This window comes from Micromys minutus (assembly GCF_963924665.1).
Source record: "Micromys minutus genome assembly, chromosome: 1".
In the NCBI taxonomy this organism is placed as follows: Eukaryota; Metazoa; Chordata; class Mammalia; order Rodentia; family Muridae; genus Micromys; species Micromys minutus.
The window spans coordinates 224,015,086-224,033,539 of NC_137969.1; the positions used below are offsets into that span (position 1 = coordinate 224,015,086).

The 18,454-nt window shown below is 42.7% G+C and overlaps 1 protein-coding gene across 2 annotated transcripts; it reads left to right on the plus strand.

Moving 5' to 3' along the window:
• Positions 1-5,820: 5,820 nt before the first annotated feature.
• On the plus strand, positions 5,821-18,112 carry RDH12 (retinol dehydrogenase 12; the record flags this gene model as incomplete). Of its 2 annotated transcripts, none has more annotated exons than XM_080939377.1 (7): positions 5,821-5,888; positions 7,585-7,703; positions 8,111-8,266; positions 8,968-9,072; positions 9,873-10,082; positions 15,175-15,364; positions 18,010-18,112. In XM_080939377.1, 7 exons carry the CDS (start codon positions 5,821-5,823, stop codon positions 18,110-18,112), a joined length of 951 nt encoding a protein of 316 aa, XP_080795503.1. The 2 variants fall into 2 exon arrangements, with proteins under 2 accessions (XP_080795503.1, XP_080795504.1); XM_080939378.1 differs by having other exon boundaries at positions 9,004-9,072.
• Positions 18,113-18,454: the final 342 nt, after the last annotated feature.

Sequence of the window (18,454 nt, forward strand, 5' to 3'; positions counted from 1 at the left end):
ACCTCTCAATAGCTGTAATCCAACATCACTTTCATTAATCTATGCTGGTAATGTGCTCAATGTTTGAAAAGAAACAAACAAGCTTAAGGCCTAGGTAACGTGGCCCCCAGATATCACTGACTTATAGATTAATATCTTTCTCTTTCATGTTTACATACAGGCAGGGATTCAAGGAGAGTAAAATGTCATTAGTAAGGAGTCTTTGCTTTATTGCTTAAGGTGTATTTATTTTGCAAATGCAGTTGAGCAAGAGTTCTCTAGGGCAGTACTGTCAGACCATTGTTCCAATTATCCATTGTTGAGTAATAATCCATTCACACTTAGGAATTAAATAAAATTTATTTAACAATGGCCCTGATCTGGTCATGATTAAAGAGTTCAGGAGGGCTGCACCGGGTGATTCTTCTGCATCCTATAGGTTGACTGTGAGAGCCCTGAGGGTGTATGATTGATTTTGGGTAGGTCTGAGGAAATTCAAGAAGTTATCTCTCAAATGTCTTTTTTTGGCAGTAAAGCTGAACTTAGGCTGAGCTACTCTCTCTTTGTAGACTCAGAACCTCTCTATGGTCCTCCTCAGAATGCTGGTTGGTCATCTCCTCTTCCTCCTCTACCTCCTCCTCCTTCTGCTACTGCTCTTCTGCTTTTTCCTTTTCTTTCTCCTCCTGTTTTCTTCTCATATTTTAGGAATCTTATTTGGTATTTATAAATTTCTTTTCATAGGAGAGTTAAAAGGAACACTTCAGGTAATAGGAAACTGGTTACATCCATACACAATAGAATATATTTTTTAGCTATGCATGCAAATCTTGTCTGTTGAATTTCTAACAAGATGACTTTATTTTCCAGGAGTGATAGTCAAGAGACAGGAAGACTCCTAAGTCTTCCTAGGAAGAGGCCTCTTCTATGTGGTCTGTAGTTCAAGAAAGTGACATGGAGGTTTGTAATGAGAAGTTTGGTTTCTTTAAAAACAGAAATATTATAAGAATATGTTTTCATTTTAATCCCAGGTGTGTGATATGAGGCTGCTACAAGTTGTCCACAGCAGCTGAATATAATTTGCATTGTGCTCTGGCCAGGGTGTGATTTCATCAACTGCAGATAGTTTGTGTGAGTGTGGGACATTTGGAATTCTGGGGATCTTTCAGGGGATATGTAAATGCTAGAGCCCCAGTAGAGTGGCTGTTCGCCCCGCTGGTGGTTGGACAGCGGTGGTGCACACCTTTAAACCCAGTACTCAGAAGGCAAAAGGCAGGCAAATCTCTGAGTTGAGGCCAGCCTAGTCTACAGAGTTAGTTCCAGGACAGTCAAGGCTACACCAAGAAACACTGTCTTGAAAAAACATGAACAAAAGTTGGTCAAAAAAGATATAAGTCCAACTATTATGATTGTCTTAAGAAAGAGGTAAATGAATACAGTATGTGGGAGCAGGGGGTGTGATGGATGAAGATGGATTGGGCTGCAGAGAATGTAGAGGTAAGACATGAGGGGTGTTACAAGTTTATTCAGCTAAAGAACATTTATACGATGTTAGAAAGTAAAAATAATAAATATAGCAATGTCCCAAGTCTCCATTCTGAAATATTTCCTGGGTTGACTTCCACAACAAAAGGTCTATGTGCAGGCATGTTTCAAAATGTATGTAAAATCTTACATTGAAAAATATTGAACATTCATAGAGTTTGTAGAGTTTCATGGTAAATATCCAACCACACTTACATTTTTGCATGCTGGAATCACCATGTGCTTAGCATAGATATGGTGCAGCCACAGAGATGGCTCAGTGGGCAGACAACCTTACTGTTGAGTTTGATCATTTGACTTCATTCCTGAGACGCTGTTGGTGGAAGGAGAGAACTGGCTCCTGAAAGCTGTCTCTGCCCCCCACATGCACTCCATGACACACACATCACCCCCAATAAATAAATATAATTCAAACATTTTAAATACAGCAAATATATAGTGAATCACTGGTTTTTACTTCCCCCTGTCCAAAAACTATGGTATTTTATTGATGCATTTAATCTACTTAATACAAATGTGATAAGCTTTTCTGAATTGTGTGATATTGTGGCAAGTGTTAGTTTTTAAAAAATTAGTGATATGCTATTGACATTTAAAACTATACTTATTTATTTTAAGTGTATAATAAATAAGTATATTTATTATATATTAATAATATATATTATTATATACTTATTGTTTGCATGTATGTATGTATACCATGTGTATGCCTAAAACTGGAATTACAGATTTGCGAGCCACCATGTTGAGACAGGGTACTAAACCTGGGTCCTCTGCAGTAAGTGCTCTTCAATAAATGCTGAGCCATCTCTCCAGCCCTGATACAGACTTCTTTTATTTCAAAGCAAATTGAAGGCATCAATTTCCTTTTCAAAACTTCAGCATGTATATCATTAATTATAGCTCAATATTTTGTCAAGTTTTTTTATTTATGTGAAATTTACATATAATGAAATGTTAAAGTTTAAAATGTTTAGTTGCCATTTTGACCAATGAATAGATTCATCGTGGGTCCCAGGGATTGAACTCAGGCCATCAAGTTTTGTGGCAGATTGTTATACCTGGTAAGCCATCCCACTGGCCGCTCTAAAGTCCAACCCAAAACTCTACCAATGCAAAGTATTCTTATCATCCAAGAAAGGCATTTATTAGCGGTATGGCTTTAAATTTTTAAAAAATTACACTTAGTTACTGATTTAAATATGTTTTATTTTGTGTATGTGCGCACGCTCAGAAAGCGTGTAGAAGTTAGAGAACAATTCACAGGGAGTTGGTTGCTCCATCACCTGGGTCCTGAATATTGACTTCAGGTCATTAGGCTGGGTGGCAAGTATTTCTACCCAATGAGCCATTTCGTTAGCAAGAGAAGTTTTTGACCTGTTCATGTGCACAGATCCCAGATATTGTAGGTTAATGGAGTGAGCAGAGGTAAAAGGAATTGAACCATGAGAAATAAAGGTTGGAAGGTTGAAATGATTAGTTGATAACCAGCATCCCAGATCCTGTGAGATACTAGTCATTTGCTGCAGACAGTAAGCAGATTAGGTTGGCTGAACCTGCATAAAATATGTGGGATCTAAGTGAAACTTTGCTGTGCTCAAGTCCTTTCAATATCACACACAACAGAGCTGCATTGTGACCCGATGTTAGAGGATGCAGGCTCTGTGTTCACTCTGTAACATCAGCACCAAAATCTCACACCAGGATTCCCCCATATGCCCAACAATGCTAAGGGCAGTGTTTTCCATTTGGAGGTGATTGTACCCCACAGTGGACAGTTGACAAATGTCTGGAGACATTTTTGGTTGTCACAGGAATACTGCATAGGTGGTTTACTGAATGGAGCCCCAAAATCCCGCTTAACACTCTGCAGCGCACAGTCTTTTACCATTTTATAACCCCAAATGGCACCTGCTACAGGTTTAAGGTATGTTGTCTGTAGGAGGAAGTCCATTGCAGTTTGCCCTCAATGAAAACTTTTCTTTTTATAAAAAAGTTGATGTGTTATTTTACCTTTTAAGGTCAAGAAGAGAGGCTGAAAGAATGGCTTAGTGGTCATTAAGAGCATGCCGTGCTATTGCAGAAGACCCCAGTTTTACTCCCAGCACACACACTGGGTGGCTCACGACTGTAAATAACCTCTGTTCCAGAGAGATTTGAAGGCCACCTCTGTGGATACATGCATTCACGGGCATTTATCTCCCCCCACACATAATTTAAAATAGAAATTTTTAAAAGATGAAGAAAGAGGAACAATGGCTCTTTACTGAATAAGCAAGGTTACAAGCAGGTCTGGTGGCATTGCACAACTTTAATCCTACACTTGGAAGGCAGAGGCAGGTTGATCTCTGTGACTATGAGGTCAGCCTGGTCTAGTACCAGGCCAACCAGGGCTATCTGGTAAGACCTTGACTCAAAAAAAAAAAAAAAAAAAAAAAAAAAAAAAACTCACTACCAGTAAAAACAAACAACCCCCCACCATCCCCACCAGCACCCCAAATTCTTTCATTTTGGTACAGTTTTGAGTGGGGATGTAGATGAGGCAGCAGACTGCTCATAACTAGAAATGGACACATTACTGTACAAAAGATCTTTTAGGGAAACCATTGGGGGCTTTTCTAGGCTCCCACTTTTCTCATCTAAATGCTAGCATATGTAACTTGAGGATAAAAAGAGTGGGAGAGAAGGAAAGGAAGAACAGGAGCATTTACAGTTTCCACACTTGCCCTGATTCTCTGAGTTCTGTCCTTACAGATTATTCCGGACACTGATGACATCAGCCACCGCTATGTGACTCCACTTGACAAATCACCACCAAATATGAGAGTAGCTTCTTGGCTCTGCTTTATAGAGCATGACCTCCACCAGCTCCACTGTTGTGTCATCCCCTGAATCAGGCTGACCTGTGAATCATCTGTGGTGAGCGGCCTGAGTGTCCATGTGGAAACTTGTAACAGATAATCACTCCCACTGGATAATCAAGTAAACCGAGGTAGCAGAAAGACTCATCCAGGACCACAGAGCTTGAAGGATGATGAGCTGGGATTTGAACCAGGAATTTTAGTCTACTTAAGCACTATACCCTTTCTTTGACATGTCATCGGGTGTGTCACTGAAGTGTAACATAAAACACACACACAAAATGCCCAAATCAGAAGCATCTGACTCAATGAATTTTCACAGCAGGCATCCCCGTGTACTACAACGAAGATCAAAGATCAGCCCACTGCCAGCCCCACAGGACCTTCAGCCTCTTCATCCTATGTCTCCTATTCATTTATTTGAATTATTGTTTATTTAATTGGGTGTGTATATGTGAGTGCAGGAAAGCACAGACCACAGCATGCATCTCACTTGGGGAGTTTGGCTGTGGAACCCAGGAGCTCAGGTCATTGTGCCTGCCTGCTATTGCTGATACCTGCTAAGCCATCTCCCCTGCCCTATGTATTTATTTGGGGGATTTGTAGGGACATGCATATGGAAATTAGAGAACAACTTTTCAGAAGTCAGGTAGGTCCCTTTTACCTTCTCTTCGAGGCAAGGTAGGAGAGTACAAACCTCTTGATTCTGCCGCAGTTCTGCTTCCGCTAGGCTACCTGGCCTTTGAGTTCCAGTTTCAGTTTTGAATTAGGATTACTGTGATTACAGATGCCGGTCACTCTTCTGGCCTGAGCTGCCACCTCTGACTTCTGAATGGTTTCTGGGGACTGGACACATATCGACAAGCTCACATGGAAAGTGCTTTGACCCACTTAGCCACCTCTCTGACCATCTCTCTTTCATTTCTAATCACACGCATTTCAAGCATCGTTAGGACTAGGAGTTGTCTGCTTGTTCGTTTTTATGCTTGCTCTTTTGTTTTGGTTTGTTTGACACTATTATGTTCTTTAGGCCGGTCTTGAACTCAAGTGATTATTCTGCTTCAGCCTGCCAAGTAAATTGATTATAAGACTTTGTCACTATGTGTGGCTTTTATGAAGCCTGCTGATAATATTTAACATATTCTATCTTGAAAATAGAGTGCTGTGGGGAGCTCCAATTTTGCCAAATTCTCTCTGCCAATATAAGGCAAAGCCCTAATCTTTCATTAAGCTCCACCCCTCCAGAACTACATCTCCCAGGAGGCTATGCTCTGGTGGCTCTCGGATTTAAGTAAGATTCTGGGCACTGCTTAAGCCAGCCAGTTGCTGAGTGCCCCGGAGTGAGAGGAGCCAAGAGTCAACAGAAGCTGCCAGGAACTGGAGCCAGAGAAGGTTGAGGGTGGAAGGTGCAGAAGCAGCGACTAAGGCGGTTGACAAGATGCTGGCTACCTTGGTACTGCTCACGTCTTTCCTCTCGATCTTGTATCTGACTGCTCCATCCATCAGGTTCGTTTTAATCCAGCCACTTAAAGATACTTTACCAAGCTGACTTCTACTGCTAAGAGAAGAACGAGGGAAGGCAGTGAAGGCAAGATTAGTGCATTAAAAACAGAAAAGGAGGGGTTATGGATGTTGCCGGGTAGTGGGGGGGGAGAAGGAAGCGCCCGGTGGGAGGAGGTGGGGCTGATTTGAATTTGGATGCTAAGTGAAGGCAGAGTAGATGACTGCCCTGCTCTTTCCTCTGATTCCTGTAGGTTTCTCTGACACTTTCCTTTTCTTTTCTGTTCCTGGGTAAGGTGGGTGTCATGGGAACTTCATCATTAAGGGACTCACTGTTAAGTAGTAGGCATCTGGGAAGGAAACAACCTCTCTCCCCCTGATACTTCTTTCAATAAATGTTTTTGGAAGTGACTCTTTCACCTGGGATTTATGGAGCTGTCAAGAAATGGCTATTCTGCGTGGGGAGTTAAAAAATCTGTTGATTAAAAAGGTTAGGAGCCAGATGTGGTTGTGCATGCCTTTAATCCCAGCACTAAGAGAAGCAGAGAGATCTCTGAGTTAGAGGACAGCCTGGTCTACCGAGTGAGTTCCAGAATAGCCAGGGCTGTACAGAGAAACCCTGTCTTGAACCCCTACCTCCCTAATCCCCCCAATCAAAAGGAAAGTTAGATAGGCATAGTGTGGACAGAATGTCAAAGTATCATTTTTGGTCCTGGCCACCCTAGAAATAGCTTAAACATCTTTGGGCTTCAGGGTTTTTAATTTTTAATTTTAATTTAATTTTTATTTTTTGGTTGTTTATTTTTGTAATATAGAAATAATGCTGAAATGGCTGGGGAAATTAATGTAAAATGACATATGGAAAATGTGGAAAGATAGTGAGTGTAGACAATCTAGTATAGAGTAGATTGAGTGTAGAAAGTGTTTAAGCCTGGGATAGATATTGTGTAGAAAATCAAGCCTGGGATAGACCTCTTGAGTATAGAAAATGTCTATCTTGGGCTAAATATTGTGTGCAGAATGTCTAGACTAGGCTAGACAGTGCTTGTAGAAAGTATTGAGAAAAGATAGCGTGTAGAAAGTGTCAATCTCAGTGTCTCTCAGCCAATGATGTTCAGGAAGTATTCTAGACTCTCTGCTCTTGTTCTCGACAAGAAAGTTTTCTCTGTGTGCCAATGGCCTAAATAAAATCCTTAACGAAGTCACAGAAAGTCTCTCAGGATGCTCTCTCTAATCAGCTGAGGGGAGGTAGGTATGTGTCAGCCCAGATGCTGTTTGCTAGTTCCTGTGGTTCACTATTGGAGATGTAGGGCTCAGGACCATCGAGTCCTCTAATGTGTATCACCCATGTGATTCCAATGTGGGTCAAAGGAGGAAACTGACCCACGGGAGTCTAGAGATTAGACAGCTATCTTTTTTATCTGATAAGGAATGTCTCCATTGGCCCTGGCTCAGGACACTTTCTCTGCTTGCTCAGGTGACTATTTTAGCTTCCGGGCATATGACCTTTCAGTTCTATGAGCTGGCCACTACCTTGCCCAACCAAAAGGTGGCCCATGCAAATTAACTTCTGACAAGGATAAAGGCTTATGGTTTCAAGTTAAAAAACCTCCCTCTTTGGGTTTATGTGGCCTTATTTCTTTTATGCATCTCAGCATGAGATTGGGAAAATGACGGATAATTTTCCTCCCTTTGGCAACAGGAAGTTCCTTGCTGGTGGAGTTTGTACAACAAATGCACAAATCCCAGGGAAGGTAGTGGTCATCACAGGTGCTAACACAGGCATCGGCAAGGAGACAGCCAGAGAGCTCGCTCGAAGAGGTGAGTCCTTTCGTTCTGTCTCTGCAGGGTCACACCTCCCACCCTCTTCACTAGGGTTCTGACTGAATTTCTTTTTCTTTCTTCCTGGGCTTGGAGGCTCTGATGGGAATTCAAAGAAACTGGAATCCAAGTTCGATGTGACACTAACTTATTCTGGCTTTCAACATAGTTCCATTCCTTCTTGCATTTTCCGTTGGAGAAAGGAAGAAGAATAATGTCTCAGTGTAATATTGGTTAAGGCTAAGCAGAATTAAATATTAGAGGATTCTTGGCCCCACTGTGAGAATTTGGAAGCAGCAATATGGCTGTAACACTGCCGTAGGGACAGCTTTGAGTATGCTCTACCTATCAACCCCAGCTCACTTCCTGTCCCTCTGCACATATTGTCCTGCTTACTTTGGTCCCAGGAGCACGAGTATACATTGCATGTCGAGATGTGCTGAAGGGAGAGTCTGCTGCTAGTGAAATCCGAGCAGATACCAAGAACTCCCAGGTGCTAGTGCGGAAATTGGACCTATCTGACACCAAATCCATCCGAGCCTTTGCTGAGGGCTTCCTAGCAGGTAAGGTTCCAGTGAGCAGCCAGGAAGGCAGGAAACTAAGTGTAGGATAGTTGCTCCACCCAGGACATTTATGGCTCTTGCATCACACCCATGATCCCACTGGGCAGGTTTAGCTACATAAACCAGCAGGACAGGGAACTGGCAAAGGGATGGCAGGTGGACAAGCTGAGCAGGATCCTTATCGGCATTTTGCTCCACAGTGAGAATCTTGGAGGTGTCGTCTCCATGTCTGAGCTTGTACCTTGGCATAAGGTGTGGCCCTGATTCTGCTTTTTCCTTTCATCCAGAAAATCAACCTTCTGTGGGTACAGGCACTAGATGAGTGTGTACCATTGTCAAAAGGCTCCTGTGTCTTGGGAAACTACCAACATATACCAAAAACTACAGCTCCTTGAGGGACAAGGTTTTATACATACATACATACATACATACATACATACATACATACATACATATATATATATATATATATATATAATTTCCAGCAACAATGGAGAGTCCTTACACCCAGGCAGGTCTGGATGGGGATAGTTACCGACTTCTGAACCAACACCTTATCTTGGAAGACAGGAGAAAGACGAGTGTAAACCTTGCCTAGCCAAGACTATTCATAGATGAAAGCCCAGGTGAACACTTGGGACAGTGAGAGGTGGACAGAAGATGCCTTGCTAGCCACGGGTCTTCTTGATTGTTCTCAACAGAGGAAAAGAAGCTCCATATTTTGATCAATAATGCAGGAGTGATGATGTGTCCATATTCTAAGACAACAGATGGCTTTGAAACCCACTTTGGAGTCAACCACCTGGGTAAGTATCTCTGGGTGACTAAAAAGTGAGTTACAACCTACCTTGTTCTTTGTAGGAAGATGGCCCTGCACTAGAGTTCAGGATTCCCACTGGTCCTCAAAGAGCCTCAGAGAATCCAGATAGGACTTCCCCTACTCTGGATACATTGCTAAGCAGTCAAAAACGTGACTCTGTGAATTCTGTCCAGAAGCCCCATCTTAGAAGATGCTAGGGAGGAAAAAATTGTCATCCTTGGATGGGGCAGTGGCAGTGCAGGGCTTGTTGGGCAGAGTCAACCTGTGGGTATTCAAGAATCTGGATTTGACAGGGGAAGTAACATCCATATGAGAACCGAAACAAGCTTTGAGCTGCTCCGTGGTAGTGAGTGACCCTTGAGTTTACACACAAGTTAAATTGGTGTGCAGAGTTTTCAGTGAAGTCTCATTCTAGTCAGGGGGGCATGGGTCATATTCTTGGATCCTAAGCAAATGTTATTTTCCCTGACTACTATAGCTTTCTTTCTGCATGAGTGTGAGGACCCGCAGTTAGAGAGAGATATTAGAAGCTAGCAGATGGGGTATATACACAGTAGGTACATAAGTATAAATTAGATACTGTCTTACTGCAGTCTGCCTTTGTCCCTTGCTTTGAAGAATGGACTAACTTAGAGTAAGTGACCAGTTAGTACTGAGTGACTCAATGTGTCAAACTTTATTCACACTCAGAAAGCAGAGAGCTGATTCGGAAGTCCAGTCATTCAATCCACATATCCTGAGCCTAGGATCATTCTACCGTTGAGGTTTTTCTTTTGCATTTTGCAGGCCACTTCCTTCTTACATACTTGCTTTTGGGGCGGCTGAAGGAGTCTGCTCCCTCACGGGTGGTAAACCTATCCTCATTGGTCCATTTTGTTGGCAAGATTCGTTTCCATGACCTCCAAAGCCAGAAGCGATACTGCAGGGCTTTTGCCTATAGTCACAGCAAGCTGGCCAATGTGCTTTTCACACGAGAGCTAGCCAAGCGGCTCCAAGGTAAGTATGGAGACATAATAAGACATTAAGTATCTTGTTATTTAAAAAAAAATATTAAAATATTATTTAGATTACACAATATATATTAAAAAATTTTAATTATCAAAAATAATAAAATAAATATAATAAATAATAAAATTTAAGACAAAAACAAGAACGGAATCCTTGGTTCAGATTATAGGTTCATAGAAACTTTTGGAATCAGGCTGTTGACCATATATTTCTTAATAGTCTTCTGTAGAGTCCAGAAAATGATACATGCTTTTTGCTCTGAATAAATGAGTTTATTAGGCAATAGCAAGCAAAAATAAAAGAATAAATAGTGAGTAGCAGGTAGAAGCAGCTAATGGATACTAAAAAATGATCAAATTCTGTGCTAACGACATCTACGAGGCATCCGGAATCACTGAATTGAGAGATGGAAGGCTAACACCCCATGCCAGGTCTTCAGACCTTGCAACAGTTAACTGAGGAAGCCACTTTGTGCCAGTCAGTCAGAGTTCTGACTCAGAAAACTGGATAGACCACAGAAGGGCTTCCAAGTAAAAGAAAAGTAGCCTCAGCTGAACATAACAGCATCATCAAAGCAGGCACTGCAATGTCCAGCAGAAGCCAACTACTGAGACTGAAGCAGTCAGTTGGAACTCCCTTTTTAGCTTTTTCTCCATGGATGAGCTTCCAGTAGCTGAACCTCGCATCCCTGTGCCTTCTCCAGGAGGCTTTTATGGGATAGACAATAGTAACCTTTGGTTGGAAATACTTGTTATTCTCAAGAACACAATGCTTTGGGTTTCTTTTCTTTTCTTTTCTTTTCTTTCTTTCTTTCTTTCTTTCTTTCTTTCTTTTTTTCTTTTTTGTTTGATTGGTTTGGTTTTGTTTTTTGAGACAGGGTTTCTCTGTCTGTATAGCCTTGGCTGTACTGGAACTCACTCATTCTGTAGGCCAGGCTGGCCTCAAATTCAGACATCTGCCTGTCTCTGGAGTGCTGGGATTTAAGTCACGGGCCACAGTGTGGCTAAGAACAATGATTTTTTTTTTTTTTTTTTTAAAGAAACACTCTTAGCATTTTCCCTTTTCCCCATTACAGAGCCAGGGGCCATCCTGACTCAGGAAAGGGCAGGAGCTTTTGGAAGACATTTGACCTAAGTATGCTTGAGCCTGAAGGAGGGAAAGCCAGCCTCCCGAACTAGCTTTCAGTGAGTTCAATTCAAACGGCACATAAAATTTTACCAGTACAATGTACCTTCCAAGAAGAACTTTGTTTTTAAAGACTTATTTATTTATCATATATAAGTATACACCAGAAAGAGGGCATTAGATTTAATTACAGATGGCTGTGAGCCACCATGTGGTTGCTGGGAATTGAACTCAGGACCTCTGGAAGAGCAGTGAGTGCTCTTAACTGCTGAGCCATCTCTCCTGCTCCAAGAAGAACTTGGGGAGCTAAGAAGGACGAGACTGTGCACAGAATCATGGTGCTGTCCCACAGGAAGCACCTAATCTACGAGGTGCTGGAACACTGCAGTCACCTCCCATTTGTTACACTTGAGCCTCCTATTATTTCATTTTGTTCTTACGACAACCCCGTGGAACAGTCGGAGTGGGTGTTATTCTTCTGTTTTATGGGTCAGAACTGAGATGGTGGAAATGGCTAGACCAGGATTATACGGCAAACAGAGTCGTCAGTCTGTACCTCAGGAATTGCTTCTGTAGTCTGTAAAAATGTCCAACTGGAATGTGAGCTCTCTGCTTTAAGCCCAGAGCTCTTCCCCCTGTGTGCCTTTCTCCGAGATCTGCTAAGCTGCAAAGGGGTCCTTGTCTACTGTCAGGAAGTTAGGGTTAGATTCCAAGATCCCTGGCCCGAGTTCTTGCTCTTCCATATTTGAGGGCTGTGTATACATAGATCTGTTCCTTTAACTTCCCCAACTGTAACAAGATTAATAATTGTAATTATTACTAATTCTGAACTTCCCTGGGGTCTTAGGTAAGCTATGGGCTCTGATGTCTCTGAGTCTGGGGGACTACTTGATATTGTGAATTATTCAGAATTTGGGAAGAATGGTCTGTATCAGAATGTCAAACAGAAGAGGACAATCACGGCAATGAATAGTAATGATGGGGAGCTTTGTGTGCCTGGCACCGTAAAAGCCTCAAAGTGATAACAGTGATAATGAGGTTAGCACTATTATTTTCCTCCCTCTACAAATGAAGAGAAAAGGTGCATCTGTATCAATGAATTTGTTCAAGTAAGTTCCTGAGAGTTCTCACCCCGGAACTGTTTATTCCACTCGAGGCACCAGACTTTGGCCTGCATCCGGCTAGATATGACTGTGGGTTATTTATTTAATTTCTCTGCATCTCAACTTCTTTAGTACATGAGCATCTTCATGTTACCTACATTAGTACCTAATAAGCCTCTTTTTAGAATGGAGATGTGACTGGCCTCTGCCTGCTGCTCAACAAATCCTCCTACCTCTGATTAGTTGAGCAAGAAGGTACTATTCCAAAATGGAGAAGCAAGGGGCAGCACAGAATTGTTTGACCTTGGTGGCAGGTGACACCTGTGTTGGGTTAGAACTGGTACCAGAGGAAGATGCTATCTCTCACCATCGGATTAGGAGTTTTAGCCAGACCTTTGAACACACATTGAGGCAGTGAGGAGCTAGGTGCTCAGACTGCATGTTGAAGAGGATTAATAAGGAACTTAGTGACTTGACCCATAACCCTCCCCCACAATGTCCTACAGGTCAATTGAGGATAATGTTTCTTTAATTAAGCAGCCCGATGACAGTCCACACCAAGCTTGCCCCACAGTGCTACTTTTCTCATCCAGCCAAGGCTGCATTTACAACCTGATTTATTGTTCGGCTTATTAACAGGAATTGCACCATTTGTCACAATATTCTGAGACCGCAGCAGTCTCCTGCTTGAGTGATTTCCTAAGTTCCCTTGTCCATTTTGACCACTGCAAAATGACATCTGCAAAGTGACCCAAACTTACATGTCCTGTGTCCCTAATCTACAAAACAGTGTTTCAGGTGAGAGTGCATACCAGATATGGGCTCTGGAAGGCCATGGACTGTCGCCTTAAACTCAGAAGAACCTGCAGGAACCAAGTCTAAACTGCTGCTCCTTTGTTGACTTCCTTATCCTGCTGCACCCCTGTCAGACCTCACCTTCATTTTATTTTCTCCCAGCTTTGGACAGTAACTACTTTCTGAAATAGTAACAAGTGAAAAGTTGTCCAAGATTGATACAGTTTTTTTTTTTTTTTTTTTAAATAGAAAGTGTGTATTATATGGCCAGTATTCTCATGTTAACTTGGGTGTGAGAGACACTCTGTTGTCTCATCGAAGGAAACAATGGCATTCCAACTGTGTCTCTTCCATCCACTGTTAGAGTTATACTCTGCGTGCATAACTGATATGGCTGCATAACTGGTACTGAGTTTATAACATCATCAGAGAAAGTGTGACACAAGCTGTGTGTGTCAGTAAAGGAACCGCTTGCTCTTACTTTACAGAGTGGAAACTGAAAGTCAGGCACCTTCTGCCTTCTAAAGCAGAATCTCAAAACCTGTGTAGTTTTCATTTAAATTGCTGGGAGAAATTTACATTTCATTTAAATTTGAGCTATCAGCCCATCTTCCATCACACAGTTTAATATCTCACTGATGAACTGATGCAAAGCTGTTAGTGGCTGATTGCTCCAATGATAACTCTGCTAGTAATTGATTTCATTTTTCTTCAGTAAAGTTGTATTAAACCAAACAAAACTAAAAAGAAATGGGATGACACAGGCAAAGTGGACAGTGTGGTCCTGGTTGGCAAGAAGTACAGACAGTGAGATGGTACTTAATAATTGTGTTGGGGAAGCATAATGTGCCATAATTTCTACCAACGTCCCTCCATCTACACCTCATAAATGTGCTTGCCAAACTAGCCTCTACCCCCAACCTTCAAACAGATTGTTGTCCCAAAGCTTCTCCCACAGAAATGGCAAAGATACTGCTATTAATGATTAACACTACTAGTTCCCACATGTTTTTATTAGTAGTATGGAAGCCCTCATATAAGATAACATTGAAATAGGACTCTGCCTTTGGAGCAGAGAAAGCCAAGCAGAGCTCTTTCTCGGAGAGGTTAATTCATTACTAGGCAGGGTGAGCAGAACCTTTCAAAGCCTAGGTTTTTGTTTCCCAAGTGTCTTCTTTTTAAATTAATTTATTTTACATCCTTACCACAGTTTCCCCTCCCTCCTCTTCTCTAAGAAGCCCCCCCCCCCCAATTCTGTTCCTCTTTAATTTTCCTCAGAAAGGGCAGGCCTCCCATGGACATCAACCAGCCATGGAATATCCAGTTGCAGTAAGACTAGACACCCCCTTTCCTATTAAGGATCCATGATGCAACCTAGTAGGAGGAAAGGGTCCCAAAGGCAGGCAGCAGAGTCAGAGACAGCCCCGGTTCCACTGTTAGGAGCCCTACAAGAAGATTAGAGCTTCACAACTATAACATATTCGAGGACGGCCTAGGTCAGTCCCATGCAAGCTTCCTGGTTGGCCAATCAATCTTTGTGAGACCCTGTGAGCCCAGGTTAGTTGATTCTGTGGGTTTTCTTGTGCTTTTGACCTACAATTTGTTCTGCTTACAAGACACGCTAAGGTAAAGGTGGTGCAGAAATTGTGGAAGTGGCCAACCAGTGACTTGCTTGAGACCCATGCTTTGGGAGGGAGACCATCACTGATACTATCTGGTGGGCCAGGACTAGGCTGGATAGCCCAGAGACCTAGGGTAGAACCAAACAAAACTGGCAGCAGCAAAAACCAAAACACACCCCCCCCCAAAAAAAAACCCAGAACAACCACAACAACAAAACACCCAGTCAATGAGATGATTTCTAGTGATATTCTGCTGTTCTTACAGGCTGAGGCCTGGCCTAGGTGTCATCAGAGACGCTTTACCCAGCAAGAGACCCACAGCCAAACATTAGACAGAGCTGGGGGAATTCTGTGGAAGGAGGAGGCACAGGATTGTAGGAGCCAGAGGAACTCCTACAATGTGTCCATAGTCTTACTGTGTCCTCTTTGTCCTAGGGACTGGAGTCACCACCTACGCGGTACACCCAGGTATTGTCACGTCTGAGATCGCCAGGCACTCCACCCTGCTCTGCTTGTTATGGCGACTTTTCTCACCCTTCTTCAAGACCACTTGGCAGGGGGCTCAGACCAGCCTGCACTGCGCCCTGGCAGAGGGCCTGGAGCCCCTGAGCGGAAAGTACTTCAGGTAGGAGCTGGCAGTGCCCGGCGTGCCTGCGAATGACAGTACCTCAGGATCTTTGCACCAGTCAGACTTCCTGTGCCTGATGATAGAATCTAGGCTTGAGTCGGGTCTGCAAACCAACTGCAGTGAGTTTCCCGAAGAAGCTTAAGTTAGGAAGAATCGCTTTTCTCATTCTGTTTTATTTCAGCGTGCCACATTTCCGCAAGCAGCGCTGGTTCTGAAAGCCTTCCCCTGTTGGTTGTACTATAACAAGAATGTTAGCTGGCCCTCTGCATTTTGTTTTTTCCTTTAAGGCTCAGCTGATTTGACATTTGGATTCTTTGGCATCGTAAAATGCTAGGGGGGAGGTCATACTTACCCTGTAGGAACCCTCCCCCTCGGTGTTGTCAAGACTGGCCTTGCCTATTGGTGTGTAGAGATAGGAATTTGAGTACCACATGTAAACACAACTCCACATGTAGCCAGAACTTCCACATGAGGAATCCAAGACAAAGGCTCCATTCCTTCCCACGATTTAGCCAGCCCAGTTTGTTCTGCTGCTCACTGCTAAGCGAGGCACCATTTATTAAGTAAAGCAACAAGAGTAGACTTAGTGTCTGCTGTGGGAGAATGGGTGAGTGACAGAGGCGAATACTGCTCGACCGCATGAACTGTGTTTGCCATTCAACTAAGCTTGTTGTGTGTGTCGATTCATACAGTCATCTCCCGAGCACTGGGACTAAAGGATCATGCCTCCTTCCACCTCCACTATGCTCTTCTTCAGTCTGGCCTCAGTCTTTGGAGTGCTAGGATTATTGCTGTATCCCAGCATGCCTAGCTCCTTTTTCTTTTTAAAATGTGGCTCCTGTTTTTGGTTTACAACCTTTGCTGTTGTTGTTGTGTTTTATTTCTTTGAGACAGGGTCTGTCTATGTAGTTGTGGGCATCCTGGAACTCATGTAGACCAGGCAGACCTGGAACTCATAGAGATCTGCCTGCCTCTGCCTCCTGGTTGGCAAGTGCTGGCATTAAAGGTGTACACCACTATGCCTGGTAGACATTCCATGTTTTTTTGAGCAAATTAACCCCACAATATGAGTTTTTATATTACTGCCTTATGAGTGTGACAGGTACGATATAGTCATTTAATGTGATTTCAGAAAATATTTAATTAATAAGGGATTCTTTTCTTTTCTTTCTTTCTTTTTTCTTTTCTTTTCTTTTTTCTTTTTTTTTTCTGGAGCTGAGGACCAAACCCAGGGCCTTTTTCTTGCTAGGCAAGTGCTCTACCACTGAGCTAAATCCCCAACCCAATAAAGGATTTTTATGATACAACATTATAAACAAACAAACCAACAAACCATAGAATATAAAACTATGAGTGCTGGAGACATAGCCCAGCAGCTAAGAGTTCTTACTGCTCTGGCAAAGGGCCCCAGTTTAGTTCTCAGCACCAGATGTCTCACAACTGCTTATAACTTTGGTTCCAGGGGATCGGAAACCCTCTTCTTGCCTCTGCAGGGACCTGCTCATATGCACAAACCCTCACACAGACACACATAGATGCATATAAGTAAAAATAAAATCTTTTTTTAAAACACATAAGCATTTGTTACAAATACATAATGAATAATCTCGACAGACCAATCAGTGAGTAGTAACAGTTACTTCAAGGAGTTTGAGGAAGAGCCAGGCAAAGCATGAAAGAGGATTGCAGCTTTTCCTTCTCCTTTTCCTTCTCTCTGTCTCATCCTCTTCCTAGTCCTCCTCCTCCTAGTCCTCCTCCTCCTAGTCCTCCTCCTCCTCCTTCTTTTTTTTTTTCCTCTTCCTCCTCTTCTTCTTCTCCTCCTTCTCTTCCTTCTCCTTCTTCTTGGCATTTCCTTATCACTTAAAACATTTTTAGAAGAACATACATTTATTTGCTGTCTATCTGGCTAAAATACATTTTAATAAAAGACTTCCCCAAACTAAATACACAATCCCGCTTTTGAATAAAACTTCTGTATATCTCTAGGTAAACAAAAAAGGTTGAAAAAAAGGCAGTCAAAGGATGGGCTTTTCTATCAGAACCATATTTTACAAACAGCATATAGAAGTTTTATAAGTATAAAATATCAAAGTGTGCCCCATGGGATGTTCTATCTCTCTTCCTTGTTCCTCCCAGCCTTACTCCCTCTGCTCACTTTAAAATAGGACAGTGCTTATGTGTGTATATGTGAGTATATGCATGTATTTGAGACCATAGAGGCCAGAAAGGATACTGTATCCTCTAGAACTAGAGTTACAGGTGGTTGTAACCTGCTTGACACTGTGCCCGGAATCGAACCCAGATCCTTCAGAAGAGCAACAAACATTTTTAGCTATCAACTCATTTCGCTAGCCCCTCTATTTTGGTTTGTTGAAATGGTCTAGTTGCAGCCCAGGATAGGCTCAAAGTCACTCTAGAGCCAAGGATGGTTTTGAACTCCCAATCTTTCCGCCTCTGCTTCCCAAGGGCTAGGATTATTTAGGCTGTGCCACCATACCTGGCCCTGAAATACTTAAGAAGTCATTTCAGTGTAGGCTCTTTAAGTCCAGTGCACATATTTTATATGATTAGAAATCTATCCTGAGGGGTGTGTTCTGCATGGGCCAGTTTGCATTCTAACATTCACCCTCTCTGCCTACCAGTGACTGCAAGAGGACATGGGTGTCTCCAAGGGCCCGGGATAAGAAAACAGCTGAGCGCTTGTGGAATGTCAGCTGTGAGCTTCTAGGAATCCAGTGGGAATAGTCGGCCTGAAGACCAGGGTCTTTTCAGGCCCAATCCATGCTGGAAAAACAGGGAACCAAAGAGAAGGCTGACCTGAAAGGATTATCCTCCTGGCTTGCTGCTGCTGTGACTCCTGCCTACTAAGAACCTTCTGGAACCCTTTATACACACATTTTTGTGAGGCAGGATCGTAGTACAGGATGGTAGTCACACTTCCAGATCATTCTCAAAGGCTTAGAGAATCCACAGTTCTCTGGGGCGAGAGAGCTGAACGTGGGGGTGGTAGAGGATCTTGGGAAGTTGGATCAGTTTCCTCTACAGTACCACTGACATGGGCTTACACGTTCATAGGAGTACCCGCAC